This window comes from Gopherus flavomarginatus, chromosome 13 (genome assembly GCF_025201925.1).
Source record: "Gopherus flavomarginatus isolate rGopFla2 chromosome 13, rGopFla2.mat.asm, whole genome shotgun sequence".
NCBI lineage: Eukaryota > Metazoa > Chordata > Testudines > Testudinidae > Gopherus > Gopherus flavomarginatus.
In genome coordinates, this window is record NC_066629.1 from 6,052,551 (window position 1) to 6,068,758 (window position 16,208).

At 45.6% G+C, this 16,208-nt stretch overlaps 1 protein-coding gene across 1 annotated transcript in view; it reads right to left on the minus strand.

Moving 5' to 3' along the window:
* LOC127033612 (E3 ubiquitin-protein ligase TRIM71-like) overlaps positions 1-16,208 on the minus strand; it is a 39,461-nt gene that overhangs the window by 2,492 nt on the left and 20,761 nt on the right. Inside the window, exon 3 of the mRNA XM_050921584.1 lies at positions 1,715-1,849. Within this exon, the coding sequence (XP_050777541.1) occupies positions 1,715-1,849 (135 nt within the window). The remainder of the gene's footprint in view (positions 1-1,714; positions 1,850-16,208) is intronic.

Sequence of the window (16,208 nt, forward strand, 5' to 3'; positions counted from 1 at the left end):
CTGTGTCTGGTGAACATGTGGACTCATACCTGTACAAAGGACTGCAGGGAAGTGGAAAACATATTCTCTGCTGGGTTTTGTTGTTTATTTGTTTAGTTTTTTTAAATGAGGAAAATCAAAAGCTTAGTTTATGTCATAATAGCAACATTCAAAAGTTAGAGATGTGTAGCCTGTCAAAGGGGCGTTTGTTTTTCTGAAATAGAAATGTGCTATCATGGAAGTCAAGAACATGTTGCTGGGCTGGAGTTTGGAGCTTGACAACAGTGAGGCCTAATGCTGGATGAAATAAGTGAGACAGCTCAGAGGCAAGTTGAAGAGAAGTTAGGAAATAACCCCAGGTCATATTGTAAACGTGTTTTGTTCCTAACTGGTTTTTACAAGTGTTTTAGATAAAATGCAAATATTTTGGAAAAATGTTACATTGATAGTTACTGATATGTATTTATTCAGATGCTAATTAAGGCATAAATAGCCAATGAGAAAATAGAAAATTTTTAATTAAGGTAAAAAAGTTGGATTTAATGCTAATTACGCGGTTATTGTAACTGATTATAAAAAGAGTACTACACTGGTTTTGGATAGGTACACCCATCCATCCGAGAAAGGTTTATACCTATTCTTCTCATTCAGAGACTGATCACCCATGAATGGATCGTTTCACCTTAGAACGAGAGTACAAATGCAATGAATGGCTACATAGTGAAGCCTGTTTATTTAATATGAAATAGTTGAGCAAAGTCTTTAATTTTATCACTTGTGTCATTTACAGTCCTCCACTAAATTGTCTGCAATCACCCTAGAGGCTTGAACTGAGGAGGAACACAGGCAGGAGGCACATATTTTAAAGCCTGAGATCTCCGCATTGGAGGTGAGGGGGAGCAGAAGAGAATGAAATGACTCCAAAAACGCAGTTCTACTCCTAAAACTATAAAACATCTATAAAAACAATAAACCACTCTAACACTGGCTATGTGCAATTGTGTATTTTTTCAGTGCATCACACACGGAAAAGGACACTAAAGTTTCAACCCAGACCATGCAGCAGCAAGAAGGAACTGGAAATGTGATCGGTCCGCCCTGCCCTTTATCACCTTGGACGAACCCATGAGGCAAGACAAGCGCTCAGTGCGGACCAATGGATACTATGAATTTCAAAATTTCCAGCTGCAGATGCATGGTGCGCCTGCGTAAATCCTCAGCGGAATATAACAGGGACCATCACTCAAAGAAGAAGTCAGAATTCCTCTGTTTAATAACTGAAGAAGGCCTTTTCCCAGAGTTGTGCAGTGTTCCTGCAGGGCCACGCAGAAAGTCCAACAGAAATTGAATTTCAAAATTTCTCTGTGAACCAGGAATTCTGTGTTCTGCCCAACTCTGTTTGCGGATCCAGCAATAATCAGGGCTACCGCATTTCCTATTCATTCCTCTGACACAGTAAATTTTTGTTCTTAAAAGTACATATTTTGAATTTAACCGATATATATTTAGCATGTGCCAGATTCTACCATCCTCATTCATGATGAAAATACCTTAAACCTCAACTCAATTTTAAAATGGGACTACCTGTATTGTAACTACCATGCAAAATACAACTCAACACAAGGGTATCATAACATGGCCCTATTCTAACTTAAAGACAGGTCAGATTTCCATATTAAAGGTTAATTGTTAGTAACTAGAACAGATAAATATATCTATATAAAAAGTTTTTAACCTTCCACAGCAGCTCACGCTCCCGGTTTTCCAGGGCCTTCTTATGTCGACATGTCATAGCTCTGATTTCAGACTGTCGCACCTTTGCTTTCATTTCAACCTGCTCTGCCACAGCTTGGGCCTGTTCAATACTCAGCTGGAGAATAAACAGGACACACATATTGCTTAGTCAAACCAACTTAAGCTGCATTAGGTGATGGTGCTTACACTTAATCCAATGCCTCCAGCACTAGAACAGAAACAGGTCAACGGGCTCTCACAATGCTGCTGTACTACGAAGTTCAAAGCAGCTGTTTTCATGTAGTTTTCCTGAGTTCATGTCAGTTTCACATATTAGATCCTGGAATTTATACAAAATTCACTACATAGGACCAAATGCTTCCTCAGTATAGCCTGTGCAAACCCCACTGATACTAGCATTGACACAGGATTCAAGTTAATGTACATGTTGATTAAGTCCGATATCAAACCTATATTTTTTAGACGTGTGTTGAGAATTCAAAATGACCTTCTTATCCCCAAGTATTTTAGACTAACAATACATTTGCTACAGGATACAAGTCTAGTCTTCTAGTAAGACTTCTGCTTTCCACTAATGCAGAGGTCCCTAAAGTGCGGAGCATGTCCCCGCAGGGGGGTATGAAGGAACGTCCAGCTGCAGGGAGTGCAGTGGGCTCGGGCCAGTCCCCACAGAGGTAGGGAGGGTGTGCCACTCAGCCCCTCCCCGGCCCCAGCTCTGCTCGGTCCTGCTCCCAGCTGTCCCTGGCTCCTGGCCTCACTCTCAACCTCGGCTCCATTCCTGGCCCAGAGCAGAGGCTGGGAATGGAGCCGCACTTGTCGCAGGCCAGCTGTGGCTCCACTCCCACCCCCAACCTCGGCCCCTGGCCATGGCCCCAGACCCACCCCCAGCCTCAGCCCTCTTACCCTTGTCTGTGTTTCCACTATCACCACTACCCCGAGCGGCAGCTCTGCTCCCGGACCTGGGCAGGGTGAGGCATGGACAGGGGTAAGGATTAGGGTTAGGAGCTGTGACCTGCAGAAGTTTGGGGACCACTGTATTAATCTATGCAAGTCAATTCTATGTAGACAGCAATACTTTTTATATATGACTTGGAGAAAGGAGTGGTGGCACATGAAAATAAAATTAAGCCTACTGGCACTTGAAACTTGGAGAGACATGAGCAAGTCTTAGCGCACGTCCAGACTAACCCGCGGCATCGGCGGGTTAAAATCGATTGCTCGCGGATAGATATATCGCGTCTAGTCTGGACGCGATGTATCGATCCCCGAGCGCGCTTACATCGATTCCGGAACTCCATCAATCCGAACGGAGTTCCGGAATCGACACGGAGAGCCGCGGACATCGATGCCGCGCCGTCCAGACGGGTGAGTACCTCGATTTTAGAAATTCGACTTCAGCTACGTTATTCCCGTAGCTGAAGTTGCGTATCTAAAATCGATTTTAATACCTAGTCTGGACGTGGCCTTAGATAGAGACTGAAACTTCAAGTCTTCTAGACACAAGTGTAGTCAACTTTCCTGTTTTCTATTTAATAAAGTGAAACTATCAGCATTTATACAATGCAGTCAGAGAAGTGTGGTAAAAACATTAAAAGAAGAGTCAACTTAGAAGGCAAACTTGGAGCACACAGGAGACAGAAAAAAATTCAGACAAGTGACACCTAAATGTTACTATAATTGAAAAATTAGAAAAAAATGTGTTTTACTCTGTGAAGGACCATTCGATTTCACAATAAGAATAAACTCCTTTCTAAATACCATTTTCAGAAGCATGAAAGGTGTAATACACCAGAGTTGTATGGTTAGGGCCTCACTTGGGTGTATGTGATCATGAAATCATAGAGTTCGCAAATCTAAGGAAGGGTAGAAGGGAGTACAGCAAAATAGAGACAATGGATTTCAGGAAGGCAGATTTTGGGAAGCTCAGAGAGCTGATAGGTAAGGTCCCATGGGAATCAAGACTGAGGGGAAAAACTACTGAGGAAAGCTGACAGTTTCTCAAAGGGACACTATCAAGGGCCCAAAAGCAAGCTAGTCCGCTGGGTGGGAAAAATAGAAAACGTGGCAAAAGACCACCTTGGCTAAACCATGGGATCTTGCATGATGTAAAAAATAAAAAGGAGTCATAGAAAAATGGAAATTAGGACAGATTACAAAGGATGAATATAGGCAAACAGCACAGGAATTCAGGGGCAAGATTAGAAAGGCAAAGACACAAAATGAGTTCAAACTAGCTACGGGAATAAAGGGAAACAAGAAGACTTTTTATCAGTACATTAGAAGCAAGAGGAAGACCAAACACTTGGAAGGTGGTAAGGTGATAGGGAATAGCCAGCATGGATTTGTAAAGAACAAATCATGTCAAACCAATCTGATAGCTTTCTTTGATAGGATAACGAGTCTTGTGGATAAGGGAGAAGCAGTGGATGTGGTATACCTAGACTTTAGTAAGGCATTTGACACGGTCTCACATGATATTCTTATCGATAAACTAAGCAAATACAACTTAGATGGGCCTACTATAAGGTGGGTGCATAACTGGCTGGATAACTGAACTCAGAGAGTAGTTATTAATGGTTCCCAATTCTGCTGGAAAGGTATAACAAATGGGGTTCTGCAGGGGTCTGTTTTGGGACCGGTTCTGTTCAATATCTTCATCAACAACTTAGATATTGGCACAGAAAGTACGCTTATTAGGTTTGCTGATTATACCAAACTGGGAGGGATTGCAACTGCTTTGGAGGACAGGGTCGTAATTCAAAATGATTTGGACAAATTGGAGAAGTGGTTTGAGATAAACACGATGAAGTTTAACAAAGACAAATGCAACATGCTCCACTCAGGAAGGAACAATCAGTTTCATACATACAGAATGGGAAGAGACTGTCTAGGAAGGAGTTTGGCAGAAAGGCATCGAGGGGTTATAGTGGATCGCAAGCTAAATATGAGTCCAAAGTGTGATGCTGTTGCAAAAAAAGCAAACGTGATTCTGGGATGCATTAACAGGTATGTTGTGAGCAAGACATGAGAAGTCATTCTTCTGCTCTACTCTGTGCTGGTCAGGCCTCAGCTGGATTATTATGTCCAGTTCTCGGCACTGGGCAGCACAGCATGGGGAGGAGGTGACCAACCCTCTGTGGAGAAAGAAGTGGTTCAGGACTATTTAGAAAAACTGGACAAGCACAAGTCCATGGGGCTGCATGTGTTGCATCTTAGGGTGCTAAAGGAGTTGGAGGATGTGATTGCAGAGCCATTGGCCATTATCTTTGAAAACTCATTGTGAACAGGGAAAGTCCCGGATGACTGGAAAAAGGCTAATGTAGTGCCTATCTTTAAAAAAGGGAAGGAGGAGGATCTGGGGAACTACAGGCCAGTCAGTCTCATCTCAGTCCCTGGAAAAATCATGGAGCAGGACTGTAATCAATTCTGAAGCACTTAGAAAAGAAGAAAGTGATCAGGAACAGTCAGCATGGATTTACCAAGGGCAAGTCATGCCTGACTAACCTAATTGCCTTTTATGAGGAGACAACTGGGTCTGTGGATGAGGGGAAAGCAGTAGATGTTTTATTCCTTGACTTTAGCAAAGCTTTTGATAGAATCTCGCACAGTATTCTTGCCAGCAAGTTAAAAAAGTATGGACTGGATGAATGGACTATAAGGTGGATAGAAACCTGGCTAGATCGTCAGGCTCAATGGGTAGGGATCAACGGCTCCAACTCTAGTTGGCAGCCGGTTTCAAGTGGAGTGACCCCAAGGGTCGGTCCTGGGGCCGGTTTTGTCCATGATCTTCAATAATGATCTAGAGAATGGCGTGGACTGCACTCTCAGCATGTTTGCAGATGACACTAAACTGGGAGGAGTGGTAGAAACACTGGAGGGTAGGGATAGGATACAGAGGGACCTAAAAAAATTAGAGGATTGGGCCAAAAGAAACCTGATGGGGTTCAACAAGGACAAGTGCAAAGTCCTGCACTTAGGATGGAAGAATCCCATGCACTGCTACAGACTAGGGACCGGATGGTTAGGCAGCAGTCCTGCAGAAAAGGACCTAGGGGTTACAGTGGATGAGAAGCTGGATATGAATCGACAGTGTGCCCCTGTGGCCAAGAAGGCTAACGACATTTTGGGCTGTATAAGTAGGGGCGTTGCCAGCAGATCGAGGGACATGATGATTCCCCTCTATTTGACATTGGTGACGCCTCATCTGGAGCACTGTGTCCAGTTTTGGGCCCTACACTACAAGAAGGATGTGGAGAAATTTGAAAGAGTCCAGCGGAGGGCAACAAAAATGATTAGGGGGCTGGCACACATGACTTATGAGGAGAGGCTGAGGGAACTGGGATTATTTTGTCTGTAGGAGAGAAGAATGAGAGGGGATTTGATAGGTGCTTTCAGCTACCTGAAAGGGGGTTCCAAAGAGGATGGATCCAGACTGTTCTCAATGGTACCTGAGAACAGGGAATAATGGTCTCAAGTGGCAATGGGGGAGGTTTAGGTTGGATATTAGGAAAAACTTTTTCACTCGGAGGGCGGAAAAGCACTGGAATGAGTTACCTAGGGAGGTGGTGGAATCTCCTTCCTTAGAGGATTTTAAGGTCAGGCTTGACAAAGCCCTAGCTGGGATGATTTACTTGGGAATTGATCCTGCTTTGAGCAGGGGGTTGGACTAAATGACCTTCTGAGGTCCCTTCCAACCCTGATATTCTATGATTCCACGATTTTAAGAAAGATGCAGAGAAACTGGAGAGGGTCCAGAGAAGAGCAATAAGAATGATTAAAGGTCTGGAGAACATGAGCTATGAAGGAAGGCTGAAAGGATCAGGTTTGTTTAGTTTGGAAAAGAGAAGACTGAGAGGGGACATGATAGCAGTATTCAGGTATCTAAAAGGATGTCATAAGGAGGTGGGAGAAAACTTGTTCATCTTAGCCTCTAAGGAAAGAGCAAGAAGCAATGGGCTTAAACTGCAGCAAGAGAGGGTTAGGTTAGACATTAGGAAAAAGTTCCAAACTGTCAGGGTGGTTAAACATTGGAATAAACTGCCTAGGGAGGTTGTGGAATCTCCATTTCTGGAGATATTGAAGAGTAGGTTAGATATATGTCTATCAGGGATGACCTAGACAGTATTTGGTCCTGCCATGAGGTCAGGGGACTGGACTCAATGACCTCTAAAGGTCCCTTCAAGTCCTAGAGTCTATGAATCTATGTTTTGACAGCTGAGGCTCATAATCTCTGAAATGCAATCCTCATAACAGACTAGAGAAAAAGTGTGGTAAGTAGTGTGATACAGCATGGCCAGAGGGCAGCAGGAGAGTGTTAGCAGGGAGCCTTATTCCCTACAAGGGGAGGAAGGTTTGCTACAGATTAACTAGAGCACCTTAAGCCAATTAGAGCACCTGAAGCCAATTAGAGCATCAGCAGTCAGTCATGTGATAAAACCCCCCTGCTTCAGTCAGACAGTGTGGGAGTTGGAGCAGGAAGGTTTGGTTGGAGCAGAGAGCAGTTTGAAGGAGTTGGAGCAGAGAACAGTTTTGAAGAGAGACCAAAAGGAAAGTTTGGAGGAGTGCTGTGGTGGGCTGAGAAATCCAAAAAAACCCTAGGTAAGAGGCACCTGGCTTATGTAGAAGGAGGGCTAGAAGCCCCTTCCCAAGCTGAAGGGCAGGAGAGGGAAGTAGCCCAGGGGAAGGAACCGCTAGTTCAAGTGGTTCACCACAAACCTCAGGGCCCCTGGGTTGGGACCTGGAGAAGAGGGCGGGCCCAGGTCCCTCCCTCTCCACTCCCCTCCTCAAGGACATTAGTGGGGTAATTAAAATACCGGTTCAGAGGCAAGCAATGGCACCCTGAACCTTCCCCAAAGAAGAGAAAGCGCGAGACCCAGCATAACAGTACCGGCAATTTGCCACACGTGGTGTCAGGGGTGGGATCTGCGCGCTGGGGACTTAGACCAGGGTTAGGCAAAACCCTCCCATCCTTAAGATGGACGACGTGGTCAAGGCCCTTATAAAAGCCTCCGCAGCCCAGCAGGAGGGTACCCAGGTCCAAGCAACCGCCCAACAGGAGGTGACTGGAATGCAGCAGGAGACCAATCATCTGTTGATGAGTCAGGCTGCTCAGGACCGAGCCCTGCTGAAAGATCTGGTGAACCAGAAGAAGGCCCTTATGGAGCAGAATCGCAACTGTGAAGGGACCCGGACTGTACGGGCTAGCTATTGCCTACAGAAAATGACACAGGAGGATGATGTGGAGGCATACCTCCTGGCTTTTGAAAGAGCAGCCCTGCAGGAGGCCTGGCCCCGAATCAGTGGTCTAGTATCCTTGCCCCATTCTGTGTGGGGAAGCCCAGAAGGTCTACTACGATATGGCTGCAGAGGCTGCAGCAGATTATTCCCAGCTAAAGGCAGAGATCCTGGCCAGGTTCGGAGTAACGACGGCATTGCGAGCCCAGAGGTTTCATGAGTGGCGGTATACGGAGGACAAGACACCCCGATCACAATTGTTTGACCTGATCCACCTGACCCAGAAATGGCTGCGCCCTGAGGCCCTTAGCTCTGAGAAGATGATGGAGGTACTGGTATTGGACCGATATATGAGGGGGCTACCACCAGGTCTCAGGTCTTGGGTTGGCCAGAATGATCCCTCTACCTACGATGAGTTGGTCTCCCTCATGGAAAGACAGCTGGCAGCCCACGAACTGTTCCATACCCCAGGCGGGGAGACATGGCAATCCAGGAAGCCAACCCCAAACCCAATGCCCCGGGCTGTCGAGAACTACAGGAGAGCTGTAACTGGGAGGAAAGACACCGAGGAATGGCTCGAGGCCAGGAAGGGACCTGGGGGTTTGGGGAGAGAGGTGGGGGGGCTGGCCAAATAGCCCCAGGCAGAGCGTGACAATCGGAATAAGGGGGCGGTGTTATGAGTGTGGGGAATTGGGGCACATAGCAGCCCAATGCCCCAACAAGGAAGAACCTATGCAGTGTAATCTGGGGGATTACAGGGAGCAATGTAGCCTAATTGGCCTGGTAGTGGTCATAACAACCTCACATGGATATACCAGACCAGTAAAAATGAATGGTATAAAGGCCATAGCATTAATAGATTCCGGGAGTGCTGTCACACTGGTCTTGGGGAAGTTGGTGGGAACTGACCAACTAACTTGGGCCAAAAACACAGGGGTAACGTGTGTACATGGCACCATGAATTTTTACCCTACAATTCTGGTACGGATTGACATCCAGGGGAATACTACCAGGGTTTCTGCAGGGGTGATCCCTAAGCTCCCCTACCCTGTTTTAATTGGTAGAGACTTCCCCGGGGTTGAGAGCTTACTTACTCCAATAGAGCCAGGGGAGGGTAGCAACCCCCAGGCTGAGATGGAGGCAACTACAGATAGCCTCACCCCAGTGTTTGCCGAATTTGCTCCAGAGTTATTCTCATCCCCTGGAAAACCCCGAAAGTGTAAGTGAGAACGAAGGGCAGATAAAAGATTAGGGACGAGGATTCTAGCAGAGAATCAAAAAACTTCCCTTGTGGGTAGGCGAACCCACTCAGGAGGCCAGGAGATAATTCAGGCCAAAGAAGACTCGGAGGCAGTTCCTAGCCCAAGTGGGAGCACCCCAGGGGGAAGAGCAGAAATAGGCCCCCTAGAATTAGGTCAGTTCGGTACTGCACGTGAGACTTTTGGGCAGGACCAGGCTCAAGATCCATTATATGAGAATGTGAGGGAGGAGGTAGTGGAAGTAAATGGTGTGCCTGTGGAAGGAAAGATCAAAGACCCAAGGCCATATTATGTGCTCAAACGCGATCTTTTGTACAGGATAGAGCAAATACGAGGGGAAGAAGCAGAGCAACTCTTAGTCCCATGGAAACACATAAGGGCAGTACTAGAGTTAGCTCACAGTCATCTATTTGGGGGACATCTAGGGGTAGACAAGACACTGGATAGAATCCTAAGAAGGTTTTATTGGCCAGGGATATGCGCAGAAGTCCAGCGTTATTGTGCCTCCTGCCCTAAATGCCAGTTGCATAGCCTCCGACCTCACTCGCGGGCCCCATCATTACCTTTGCCTATTATTGATGTCCCTTTCAAGAGGATAGCCATGAACATAGCGGGCCCATTAGAAAAATCAGCACGGGGCCACCGAAACGTACTAGTCATCCTTGACTATGCCACGCAGTATCCAGAGGCCATTCCTTTAGAAACCCCACATCCAAGGCAATAGCAAAAGAACTACTACAGGTTTTCGCCAGAGTGGGCATCCCTAAGGAGATCCTGACAGACCAAGGAACTCCGTTCATGTCAAAACTAATGAAAGACTTATGTGCCCTGCTCCGCATCCAGGCCATACGGACCTCAGTCTACCATCCACAAACAGACGGACTGGTCGAGTGATTTAATTCTACCCTTAAAAGTATGATCCGGAAGGTGGTAGCACAGGATGGAAAAGACTGGGATACCCTTCTACCGTATCTATTGTTCGCTATACAGAAAGTCCCCCAGGCGTCCATGGGTTTTTCTCCCTTTGAACTATTATATGAACGCCACCCACACGGGATACTAGATATCGCCAAGGAAGATTGGGAGGAACAACCCAACCCAGGAAAGAATGTCATTGAGCACGTGACACAGATGAGAGAGCGAATAACTCGAGTAATCCCTATAATACGGGAACATTTGGCAAAAGCACTAGAGGCCCAGCAGACATATTACAACTGTCGGGCGAAAGTACGGAGATTTCAGCCGGGGGAACAGGTGATGGTGTTAGTACCAACAGCAGAAAGCAAACGTCTAGCCAGCTGGCACAGACCATATGAGATAGTGGAAGCCATTGGGGAAGTGAACTATAAGGTTAGACAACCAGACCATCGAAAGCCAGAGCAAATCAACCACATCAACTTACTGAAGCCCTGGCATGACAGAGAGACGTGTCTGGTCATTCGAAGAGCTCTACCTCAGACAGACAACCCACAGGGACAGGTAAAGATATCTCCTGAGTTAACCCCAGAAAAATGAACAGAGGTCATTGAAATGATACACCGGAACCAGGACGTATTCTGTACACAATCGGGCTGAACGACACTAGTCCAACATGATATTGTCACCAGCCCCGGAGTAAGGGTGACGATAAGACCATACCGAATACCGGAAGCTAAAAGGGAAGAAATTAGGATGGAAGTGAAGAAGATGCTGGAACTCGGGGTCACTGAAGAATCCCACAACCAGTGGTCCAGTTTGATCATCCTAGTCCCCAAGCCTGATGGCACCGTGAGGTTTTGTAACGACTTCCGGAAATTGAATGAAGTATCCCACTTCGATGCCTACCCGATACCACGATTGACGAGTCAGTTGATCAGTTAGGCAAGGTCTGATACCTAAGCACTCTGGATCTGACCAAAGGATATTGGCAAATTCCCCTGGCCAAGGATGCGAAGGAAAAGACTGCCTTCTCTACACCCGATGGCCTGTTTCAATACACTGTCCTCCCTTTCGGACTCCATGGGGCCCCTGCAACATTCCAAAGACTTATGGATAAGTTACTACGACCCCATGCCAAGTATGCCACCGCCTATCTAGATGACATAGTCATACATAGCTCTGACTGGGAAATGCACCTAGAAAAAGTAGAAGCAATGCTCAATGCCCTGTGAAAGGCCAGTCTCACTGCTAACCCTCTCAAATGCGTGATAGGACTAGCTGAGACCAGATACCTCGGGCATGTAGTAGGGAGAGGTTTGGTAAAACCCCAATGGAACAAAGTGGAGGCAATACAAGGTTGGCCTCGACCAATCCACAAAAAGCAGGTCAAAGCATTTTTAGGGATAGTAGAATACTATTGGAGATTCATTCCTCATTTTGCCACAAGAGCAGGGCCATTGACGGATCTGATAAAAGCTCGGGGCCCCGAGATAGTAAAGTGCACTTATGTGACAGAAGAAGCATTTGCAGACTTACGGACAGCCCTATGCTTCCATCCAGTACTCATAGTCCCAGACTTTGAAAAGGAATTCATCCTACAAACGGATGCCTTGGAGGTGGGGCTCGGTGCCATCCTTTCCCAAATTGTAGGGGAGGAGAAGCACCCCATCTTGTACCTCAGCCAGAAGCTCCTCCCCAGGGAACAAAAGTACGCTGTTGTCGAAAGGGAATGTCTGGTGATAAAATGGGCTATGGAGACTCTCCGCTACTATCTCCTGGGGCGGTGGTTTACCCTTGTGACAGACCACGCCCCGCTCCAGTGGATGCACAGGAACAAGGAGAGGAAAGCCAGAGTGACAAGATGGTTCCTCTCTCTGCAGCCTTTCCATTTTCAGGTCCAGCATGGAGCTGGAAACCAACATGGCAATGCTGATGGCCTATCGCGACGGCACTGCCTCTCGTCCCAAGTAGCCCAACCCCTTGGTGTTGAGCAGGGTGGGGCAATATGTGATACAGCATGGCCAGAGAGCAGCAGGAGAGTGTTAGCAGGAAGCCTTATTCCTGCAAGGGGAGGAAGGTTTGCTATAGATTAACTAGAGCACCTGAAGCCAATTAGAGCACCTGAAGCCAATCAGAGGATCAGCAGTCAGTCATGTGATAAAACCCCCCTGCTTCAGTCAGACAGTGTGGGAGTTGGAGCAGGAAGGTTTGGTTGGAGCAGAGAGTAGTTTGAAGGAGTTGGAGCAGAGAACAGTTTTGAAGAGAGACCAAAAGGAAAGTTTGGAGGAGTGCTGCGGTGGGCTGAGAAATCCAAAAAAACCCTAGGTAAGGGGTACCTGGCTTGTGTAGAAGGAGAGCAAGAAGCCCCTTCACAAACTGAAGGGCAGGAGAGGGAAGTAGCCCAGGGGAAGGAACCGCTAGTTCAGGTGGTTCACCACAAACCTCAGAGCCCCTGGGTTGGGACCTGGAGAAGAGGGCGGGCCCAGGTCCCTCCCTCTCCACTCCTCTCCTCACGGACACTAGTGGGGTAATTAAAATATCGATTCAGAGGCAAGCAATGACGCCCTGAACCTTCCCCAAAGAAGAGAAAGCGCAAGACCCAGCATAACAGTACCGGCAATTTGCCACAGTAGCTATCTAGCTAGTAAGGGCTTCAAACTAGATATAGAGAGTCTTGTGGTAACGGTCATCGGATGGGCTGGTAGGAAAGATGTTTATAGAATCTTAGGACATCTGGATCAAATCTGACTTGGGTTACAAACTTTTAAGAACATCATTTTCAGTAAAAGAATGTCATGCTAGAATCTATAATCTGCTTGTAAGTATGGGTAACATCTAAATTTAAGACAAGGGGAGCAATATTCCTGACTGGTAGAAGATCTCCTTGATAAGAGCAGAGAGGAAGTTACATTAAAAAGGAAACAGAAAACAAAACCAAAACAAAACGGGCGGGGGGGGGGGGTATTAAAGTTCCAGGCACCTAAATTTGGTCTCTCAAAGCCTGGATAACTTGGAACAAATTAACAAATATTCTGTGTTGTAGGAACAGTGGAGATTCTGTGGCTCAGTAGATTAGGTCAGAGAACTGCAGCCTCAGAGAGAATGGAGTGATGAGGAGGATTCTGAGAAAGATGCATGGAGATGGGAGCAGCCCATTTTTATTCCTGTAATCACAGTCTGCTAGTGTGTGAGCTCTCCCACAGAAGCAAGACAGAGGTCCCCATCAATGAAAGAGCGGGAATATGTGGGTTAGATGAGAAGAAAGTTTTACTTTCTTTTAGGAGTCTGCTTTAGACAGCCTTCCAAATGGCCTCTGAGAACTAAGAACCAGCGCACTTGTAAGCTGTGTTGGCCAAATGAATACAGTTCAGAAGAAGATGATTCCAGTTTTACATTTAAACAAACAATAAAACTAAAGAGGATCTAAAAGTAGGTGCTTAGCAGAAGGCATCCGTAACTCTCCCGTGAAGCTATGGAGGTAGACCCAGATTAATTCAGTCCCAGTCTGAGGTGTGCAAAATGAATTGCTCATCTTCCACCTCACCCACCATTGGCCAAGTAATCTAAATACTTATCAGCTTCCTTTGCTGCAGTGAAAAGGTGACAGCTTCTGAAACTGAACTCGAGTTCTCCAGCCACAACAAGAAGAAATCTCATTTTTTAAACTGTCACTTTAATACTGCTAGGAGCCTTGTGGGTTTTGTTGTTGTTGTTGTTGTTGTTGTTGCTGCTGCTTAAACACAGTGTATAATTTAGATAAATGTGGATCTTTGTATTTTCCTCCAATAGGTTACCTTTCCTCAAGACAGTCAAGGAACAAATCCAAGACAAAATGAATCCTCCACACAATCAAGGCTGATTTTGTAATCTAATTATCCAGTTCAAGAAGAAATCATTTTAACTCTATCTGAAGCGAACACTCCTAGCTCTCCATAGACTTCCAAATTCTGCTATCCACTGTTTTGACACTTCCATCTTCTCTAGAAATCACAGTTCAGTCCATTTTTAAATCTGTCTTTGGTTCAGGCATCCATTTTATCAGCTTGGTTTTCAGTAATTACCTCAGGAATACTCTACTGTCAAGGACACAAAAGAATAGGCTCCATTTGTGGTTGGATATTGATCCATAGAACACATATGCTCCTATAGAGAGCCCCAAAATGATGTTTACCGAGTCATATTATTTATTGATTGTTTCTAGTTCTTTTGGAGTGACCTACCTAGAAGATGAAAATGTAGTGCTCAAAGACTGGTCTTTCAATATTTGACCTGCCTCAGCTTCTGTTGTCTTTTTATTCCTGTTTTCATCGCCTGAACCTTAAAATATACCACATACAAATAAATCATGTGCAAGTGTCAAAAGTAGTCACTCCAAAACCCAAGCTGTGTGTGGAAGTGAGAATAGTCTCAATCAGGGGTTGGCAACCTTTCAAAAGTGGTGTGCTGACTCTTCATTTAGTCACTTAATTTAAGGTTTTGTGTGCCAGTCATACATTTTAACGTTTTTAGAAGATCTCTTTCTATAAGTCTATAATATATAACTAAACTATTGTTGTATGTAAAGTAAATAAGGTTTTTCTTAAAATGTTTAAGAAGCTTCATTTAAAATTAAATTAAAACGCAGAGTCCCCCAGACCGGTGGCCAGGATCCAGGCAGTGTGAGTGCACTGAAAATCAGCTCAAGTGCCATCTTCGGCACGCATGCCATAAGTTGCCTACCCCTGGTCTCAATGAAGGATGGCTGTAGCGCTGAAACACTGCCAATCACTGGGCTATTGCTGCCCTGCCAGCTCTCTGATTGGACACAAAATCACTTGCATAGTAGCAACTGTGCAAAGTGTAGAGAAATCTAGTAGCAGAGGAAAAGTCGGGCATACTGTACTGTTCATACTTTCAGATTTCAAAGCACATATTATATATACTGCAATTGCTTCTATTGGGACAGTCTTTATTCTCCAAGTACCTGGGAGCTTTTAAGAGGATATACAATTTTTCACTTTATTATTAATTGGCATAATTACTTAGTACAGTACTTACACAGACAACATTTGATATTTTCAGAGCACTTGTGCTACACAAACACCCCGGCATATACAAACATAGTGAGAGGCAGGATCTGGGCTCAGGAGACCAATGTGTATTACTTGAATCAAACATTCCATTTCAAGGTGAGACAACAGATCCAGACCTGCTCAACCAGTTCCTATACTCCATAGCCAGAGTGGAGCTGCCACAAAAAGGGGGAACAGTAAACGGGGATTAGAGGCTGTCAAGGTTCCTTCCCCACTCTGAACTTTAAGGTACAGATGTGGGGACCTGCATGAACGCCTCTAAGCTTAACTACCAGCCTAGATCGGGTCTCGCTGCCAACATCCAGATTTCTGAGTTATCTGGAAAACTCTCAAACACTAGCTCCCTTTTCTGGATAGTCTTGAGAGACTTCTTCACCAAGTTCCTGGTGAACGCTGATCCAACCCCTTGGATCTTAACACAAGGAGAATTTAACCATCCGCCCTCCTTTCCCCCACCAATTCCTGGTGAGCCCAGATCCAAACAGTAAAAATCATCTCTGTAAAATCAGGGTGGAAAATAACTTTACAGGGTAATCAGATTCAAAGAGCCCAGAGGAACCCCCTCTAGCCTTAGGTTCAAAGTTACAGCAAACAGAGGTAAAATCCTCTCAGCAAAAAGGAACATTTACAAGTTGAGAAAACAAAAATAAAACTAACCCGCCTTCCCTGGCTGTTACTTACAAGTTTGAAATATGAGAGACTGGTTCAGAAAGATTTAGAGAGCATGGATTGATGTCTGGTCCCTCTTAGCCCCAAGAGCGAACAACCCCCAAAACAAAGAGCACGAACAAAAACCTTCCCCCCACCAAGATTTGAAAGTATCTTGTCCCCTTACTGGTCCTTTGGGTCAGGTGTCAGCCAGGTTTACTGAGCTTCTTAACCCTTTACAGGTAAAAGGATTTTGGTGTCTCTGGCCATGAGGGATTTTACAGTATTGTACACAGGAGAGCCGTTCCCTTCCCTTTATAGTTATGACAGAGGGATTCAAGGA